At 55.1% G+C, this 7281-nt stretch overlaps 1 protein-coding gene across 2 annotated transcripts; it reads left to right on the top strand.

Annotated features, from left to right (window-relative positions):
• Window positions 1-184: 184 nt before the first annotated feature.
• GPC2 (glypican 2) lies at window positions 185-6809 on the top strand. Of its 2 annotated transcripts, none has more exons than XM_019752684.3 (11): window positions 185-310; window positions 438-616; window positions 1276-1434; window positions 1759-2081; window positions 2899-2979; window positions 3800-3962; window positions 4203-4333; window positions 4599-4745; window positions 4829-4968; window positions 5082-5257; window positions 5989-6809. In XM_019752684.3, exons 2-11 carry the CDS (start codon window positions 451-453, stop codon window positions 6237-6239), a joined length of 1737 nt encoding a protein of 578 aa, XP_019608243.3. In that variant the 5' UTR covers window positions 185-310; window positions 438-450; the 3' UTR covers window positions 6240-6809. The 2 variants fall into 2 exon arrangements, with proteins under 2 accessions (XP_019608243.3, XP_019608242.3); XM_019752683.3 differs by having other exon boundaries at window positions 243-310; window positions 418-616.
• Window positions 6810-7281: the final 472 nt, after the last annotated feature.

Here is a 7281-nt window from a genome sequence, read left to right as displayed (position 1 = left end):
CACTAGACTACTAGTAGCTCCTTCAATCTGGCTTCTCAACTGCCATAGGCTGGGCTCCACCCAGGCCCCACCTTTAAAACCGGGTCGCCACGCCCCTGAAAAAGACCACGCCCCCCACTAACCTCCTTAGTTCAACCGAATCCCGCCCCTCTGCCGAGCTTCCCCACTACATTGGCTTAATTTCTCCCTTGACCCCGCCCCTGAGGCCTATTCCTAACCATCATTGGCAGAGCTCCGCCCCGGGCCCCGCCCCTTGTCCGGCTCCCCGCTCCCATTGTCTCCGCAGATGCTTCTGGTCCTAGCTATCGTGGTGGGTGTTCAGTTTTCCGAGGTCGTGCTCTTTCTGTAGCTGGCGGGGAGGTTCCCACGGCAGAGAACCGGCTTTCTGAGTTCGGGCGGCTCTTCTTTACTCCTTAGGATTCACTTTGCTGTTCCAGGGTCGCAGCAGCTATGTTCGCGCGGCTAACTCTTCTGCTTCTACTGCTGCCTCTGTGTCCCGGTCCTGGTCCTGGACGCGGGAGCGAGGCAAAGGTCACCCGGAGTTGCACTGAGACCCGGCAGATTCTGGGCGCCCGGGGATATAGCTTAAGCCTACTCCCTCCCGCCCTGATCTCAGGTGAGGAGAAAGAGGAAGACTAGAGAATTGGGGGTAAGGGAGGGGGCGGGGCGGGTCTTCTTCATCTCACAATAACTCTTCTTCAGAGTGACCGTTATAGTAATCTTTTCATCCTATCGTAATAACATCTCTCCTCCTCCTGAACTTCCTTACCAGGATCACAATAACGCTCCTGTTCACATAATGGCACGCTTACTCTACCCCCACCCCAGGAATACCTTTCTAGTAATTAGCATCCACCTCTATGTTTCTTTCTTTACAGCCCAATTTGTTCTCCTCTCTATTTTTAAGAGCACTACGATAATACTTTCTTGCTCACCAAGTAACTCCGCCTCTCCAAACCCCATTCTTCCCATAGAAGCCTTCCTGTAAGCCATCCTTGTAAGTCTATAGAGGCCTGGGGTATGTGATGTTGGGGAAGGTCCCCTGAGGAACCTCTGATCACTAATTTGGCCCATCACTATCCATCCCTTGGCTAATGACAGTGAACTTGGGATGGGTGAGGGAATAATGTGGGGATAGGGTCAAGTGAGGATGAGGGTGCAGACAATAGACAAGAAACCAGACAGGTGAAAGAGAAGGGATGGCCCCAGAGATAGGCAGAAGGAAGGAATTTTATAACATCACTTTCCACCATTCCTTGTGTCTCCTCTCTCCAGGTGAGCACCTCCGGATCTGTCCCCAAGAATACACTTGCTGTTCCAGTGAGATAGAGGAGAGGCTGACCTGGGACACTGAGGCTACCTTCCGAGGCCTGGTGGAGGAGAGTGGCTCCTTCCTGGTACACACGCTGGCTGCCCGGCACAGAAAATTTGATGGTGAGGATTTGGAGTCCCCAAACCTGGCCACATATCTCCTCTCTGTGCTCGTGACCCCAGCAAGCATACTGTCCCAACTTCCTACTCCATCCGTCAGGCACCCCAGCACTGGCTTAGCCCCGCCACCACAGGCTCTCTCCAGGTCCTGCCCCACCCCATTCCCAGTCTGCCCAGGTCTCTGAGAGTTGCTCAGTTTCTAACTCACTTGTCTTTTCTCTTCTCTCCCCCACCCCCATCTCTTCCTGCCTCTGCCCTTCCACTTTTCCGTCTTTCTCTGGCCTCACCTCCCCTCCCCTCCCATCCCTTTCTTCACATTTGCCACAGAGGTTTTTCGGGAGATGCTCTCATCAGCTGAGCACTCCCTGGCCCTGCTCTTCCACCGCTCCTATGGCCGCCTGTACTCCCAGCACACCCCCTTATTCAGCGGCCTGTTCTCTCGGCTGCGGGACTACTATGAGAAGTCTGGTGAGGGGTTAGATGACGCCTTGGTGGATTTCTGGGCGCAGCTCCTGGAGAGAATGTTCCCCCTGCTGCACCCACAGTACATCTTCTCCCCTGACTACCTGTTCTGCCTCACACGCCTCGCCTCCTCTGCTGATGACTCTCTGAAGCCTTTCGGGGACTCACCCCGCCGCCTCCGCCTGCAGGTGAGGGGTCCTAAGGCCTGAGTTTCAGCCACCTCTGACCTAGTAACCTCTGAACTGTGCACTCACCTCCAACTTAATGACCCTCCTTCTTGCCCCAGTCACCCCTGACCTGGTGATCCTCACATCCTGCATGGCAGCCATCTCTGACCTGATGACCCCTATCTTGAGCCCCAGCCACCCCTGCCTGCCCTAATGCTCCTTAGTCTCCTTTAATTGGAGGTACCCCCACTCTTATCCTGTGCTATCGTTTCACACACATCCCTGACCCACTCACCTACTCTTGGCCCCCAGCCACCTTTCTGCCAATTCTTCCCTCATCCTAATATCTTGACTTTCTCTGGTTCAACTAATTGTGAATTAGGCACTAATATTTGAGAAGGATTTTCACTTTATAGTATCTCATTTAATTGTCATAGTACCTCTACAAGGTAGATGGTAGTATCCCTGTCCTACAGGTGAGAAAACTGAGCTTCCCAGAAGTTAAGGTCTCACTGCCAGTAAACGGTAGAGCTGTGTTTCATACCCCTGTCTTCTGGCTTCAAGTTCAGTCTTTGTTCTATGCAGTCTGTCTGCAAACCCTGTAAAACTCAATTCCCTCCATCTTTTGCCAAGCCCAGTTCCCCTTTATCCTTCTAGACTATAATCCTCTGAGCCTCTTGAACCTGCCTCCCTGTACCACTTGACACTCCTAACCACCCCAAGGTAACTCCACAAACTTAACCCCCCTCCTCGTCCCCTTGGTACAATCTCTTGGCCCCAGTCTTGATTGACACATGACAATATTGTGGTTTTTCTCACCTTCTTTCTTCTCCCCCAGATTACCCGGGCTATGGTGGCTGCCCGGGCCTTTATCCAGGGCCTGGAGACCGGAAGAGATGTGGTCAGTGAAGCGCTTAAGGTTAGAGGGGGCCTGAGTGTAGGTGGGGCTCAGGGAGGGAGAGGCAGAGTAGGAGAGGCCCCTTGTGGAAGAGTTAGGAGCCAGCTGGCAGGAGAGACCTGTGGCCTTCCCCTATCAGCCTCGAGGCTATGGCGTCCAGAGTGAATCAGGAAGGAAGGGGGCCAAAGTGAAGTCTCCCCTGCGTCATGATTCATGACCACCTCCCACCTGTGACCCCTCCTGCACCTCTGAGGACACATACTCCGCCAGCCTCTAGGGTCCTTGCCGTCTCCATAGCATCCCGAGATGGGAGTACTGGCTCCCTTGGTTTCCTCCACATCCCCTCAGTGGCTCTGCTTTCCCTGCTACTAAAGGCCAGATTCCTGACCTGGCCTTCAAGGCTCTGTCTCCACTGCCCAGTCTCTTCCCAATCTCCCAGCCTTACGACCTGCATCCTGTCTTCCTTCCCCAACCATAATGGACTCACTCTTGTCTTTAAACCTTTTCTCAGAGGCTGCCCACCACCACCACCACCACCACCACCACCAGCACCACCACCACCACCACCACCACCACCACCACCACCACCACCACCACCGCCTCTCTAGCTCCATCCCTACCAAGAGGCATATCTGCAACCTGACCTCTAGGAGTTTCCCTTCAGTCTTTTGGGGTCTCACCTGCTTCCACATGGAGTCACCAACACTAGCCATTCAAGTCAACTCTCCACATAGGGCCTGGGAAGGTGGGGTGCACAGATTTCTCTCTGTGCCCAGCACCAAGCTTGGCTGAGGGCAGCCTCAGTGTTTGTGGATGACACAGCCCAGCTCTCTTCCCCCAGGTGCCCATGTCCGCAGGCTGCAAGCGGGCTGTGATGCGTCTGACCGGCTGCCCCCTTTGTCGGGGGGTCCCCTTGCTGCTGCCTTGCCGGGGCTTCTGCCTCAACGTGGCCCATGGCTGTCTCAGCAGCCAGGGACTGGACCCTGACTGGGGGGCCTATCTGGGTGAGGACTCAGGAAAGCCTATGGAAGGCTGTCTGTGTAGGGGTGAATGGGGATGGACTGGGAGGGAGTTTTAAGCCACACTGAAGGGGAATTTGGGGTGGGTGGTAGTTCTTCTCATGTGAGTCGCCCCAATCCAACACCTTGCTCCCAGGTCAGGATTTGTGGGAACTTCCTAGTTCAGTGGGTACTTCCCTGGCTGTCCCCTCAGTTTACCCTTTGTCTTTCTCCCCCTCCTTCAAGATGGTCTCCTGTTTCTGGCTGAGAAGATCCAGGGCCCCTTTTCCTTTGAGCAGGCAGCCCAGTCCATTGGGGTGAAGATCTCAGAAGGTTTGATGTATCTGCAGGAGAACAGTGTAGCGGTGTCCACCCAGGTACAGGGGCCTTGAGGAGCGTGGGAGTGTCCATCTCCGAGGGTGGGGGAGACAGAATGGGGGTGTCAGCTCAGGTACAGGAGAGAGAATGTGGAGGCGAGGGCCTGTGGTTGGGGGTACATTGTGGAGTGTCAGGGAGACATTGTTGGGTATCTGGGGAAAGTGGGGTGTCAGGGGAGATTGAGGTGTTGGAGCAGGGATACAGTGTGGGTTTCACCGCGTGTGGGTTTCACCGCGTGTGGGACGCCTCTTCCCTGTGCTACAGGTGTTTCAGGAATGCGGGGGGCCCCCAAAGGCACCTGCCCGTTCCCGCCGAGCCCCGGCACCCCCGGAAGAGGTGGGCCGGCTCTGGACGGTGGGAGTGGAGGAGGAGCGGCCCACGATGGCATCGGGCAACAGCCTGCCCCGGCTGGTGAGTGGGGGGCAGGCAGCGCGGGGGCATCAGGTTGGTGGGTGGGCACGCTGTAGCTCTGCCCGCTCTCTCTGCTTGTCCAGGTGTGGGAGCTCCGCGAGCGGCTGGGCCGGGTCCGGGGCTTCTGGGCCGGGCTGCCCCTGACTGTGTGCGGGGACCCCCGCATGGCGGCAGACATCACGCAGGAGGCGGCGCCCTGCTGGACTGGAACCGGGCGGGGCCGGTGAGAGTCGGGCAGGCTGGCGGTGGCGGCTGCGGGCTGCCTACACCGGAATCTGGGGGCGGGGCGGGTCCGTCGGGTCAGGCGAGATCCTTCGGGGGCTGCTCTGCTCGTAGGTACTTGTTGCCCGTGGTCGGAGGCTCTCTGACCGAGCAGTTCAACAACCCAGAGGTGGATGTAGAAGCTTCGAACCCCGACCTCCAGACGCGGACACGGCGGCTGCATCTCCGGGCAGCCACCATCAGGATGAAGGCAGCCGCTCTGGGACGCGACCTGGAACTGGAGGACTGGGGTAAGACCCTGGAGCAACCGTGGGCCTGTGATTAGACCCGGGCCCCGCCCACTGCCTTCTGAGTCCCTCCCCTCTCATCTCAGTTATCATTCATTACTCATTCATTTTACAAACTAGCATTACTTACCTTACAGGTAAGGGGTAGAAAAGCAATGAGAGAGAGGGTCTCTTTGGGAGGACTCCAAAATATTCTTACAGAACAATGGGCAAAGGGCTGTAGGAGGTTGGCAAGGGTGAGCAACGCCAGCAAGGCAGGGGAGCCTGGTGGTGGTGCCATTCGGCTGGGTCGGGCGTGTGGTAGAGTTTGCCAGAGAAGCAAGGCAAGGACATTGGTTTTCTTTCTCTCTCCCACTGTCTGTCTCTGTGTCTCCTCGTCTCTCCTCCCCCACCCCTCTTGCTGTCTGCTGGCTGCTTTTATGTATGTCTGCCTTGTCTTTTCCTGTCTATCCTCTCTTCCCATCTGTTTCTCTTTTCTGTCTCTGTCTCATTGTCTCTTTTCCTGTTTCCCATCACCTTCCCTCATTCCCTTGTCTGCCTGATCTCTCTCTCACTGCCTTCCTGTCACTTTCTACCTCCTCCCAACCTCCAACTATCTATCTGTGTCTCTCCTGCCACTCTCTTTCTTACTCTGTTTTCATCTTTCTATCTCTCTCGCTCTGTCTTTCACTGTCCCTCTTACTGATCCCTGTCTGTCCCTGATTCTCTCCCTCTGATCCTCTCCCTCCCTGCAGATGAGGACGCCAGCGGCTCTGGAGAGGGACAGCACTATGCAGATGACTGGATGGCTGGGGCAGCAGCTGTGGCCCCCCCAGCCCGGCCTCCTCGCCCTCCTCGAAGAGATGGTGCTGGAGGCAAAGGCGGAGGTGTCATCATCCGCCACAACCAGGGCAGGAGCAGGACTGGGGGGACATCGATTGGTTTTCACACCCAACCCATCCTCATTCTCCTCCTTTCAGCCCTGGCCCTACTTGGACCCCGATAACAGGGGAGGGGTGCCCTGGCATTAGAAGGGTTCACGGCCCTTCTCCTCCCCCCTCTGCTGGGTCTGGGGAGGAGTTGAAGGGCCTGCAGAGAAGACAGAGAAGGGACTTTTTGGGTGAATGGCTGGGGCCCCGAGTCCAGGAGATTCCCACTGGGAGTGTGTAGGTGTTCACAGTATTTATTTTTTTCATTTGGTGTCTAGGGATGGGCATAGTGGGGTATTTATTTAGGAAGGAGGTGTGGTCTCCAACTCAGCCCCAAGGAAGAGAAGGGGAGAAGCTTTAGAGTATCATTTGGTGGGTGGGGTTTGAAGGAAGTTGGAAGTGGGAAGGGGTGGGGGCACCTGGTCTCAGAAATGGACAAAGCTGGCTGCTGACCAGGTGCAGGGCAGGGGACTGGGGTGTGTGAATAGGAAGTCAGGATCTACAGGTCTGGGTTCTGTTGAGTTTTTTCAGTATCAATTTCTTAAACTAAAATACAAAAAAGAAAAAAAAAGTCGCAACTAATGACCTCTGCCATCCACATCCTTCACAAATTTTGCATTTTACAAATAAATAACTAATTTATTGGACCCCAAGTGTGAGTTTCTGTAACTTCAGCGTCCCTCCCTGAGCCCTGGCTCCTGGCAGAGGCCCCAGAGCCTCCTTGACGGCTCATTTTCTGCCTGCTTGTCTCCTGTCATGAAACCTCTCCCCTGATACTGAGTTTGGGCAAGTTATCCACCCTGTAGATCTGAGAACCTTCATCTGTAAAATGGGGAGAAGTGTGGGGCCCAAATAGGAACTGTGTGAGGAAGCACCTTGTCACTGGCAAAATTCTTTTTGAACACCAGGCATCAGTATTTTACAACCCCACTGCTCCCTGCCTTCCAGGCTGGGGGGCTATTCTCTGCAAGTCAGCCTCTGGCTACTTTGTCAAAAGTCTTTGACAATGTCTGCTTTCAACTCTTGTTTGTCTGTTACTTTCTCCTTTCTTTCTGTCTCCTGAATGAGTTTTTTGTTCTGCAGAAAAAGGAAGAGAGAAAAAGTATAATTGATTCCTAA

This window comes from Rhinolophus sinicus, chromosome 3, assembly GCF_057876585.1.
Source record: "Rhinolophus sinicus isolate RSI-liver-muscle chromosome 3, RSI-T2T, whole genome shotgun sequence".
Taxonomy (NCBI): domain Eukaryota; kingdom Metazoa; phylum Chordata; class Mammalia; order Chiroptera; family Rhinolophidae; genus Rhinolophus; species Rhinolophus sinicus.
This window is presented reverse-complemented; position numbering and strand designations above follow the sequence as displayed.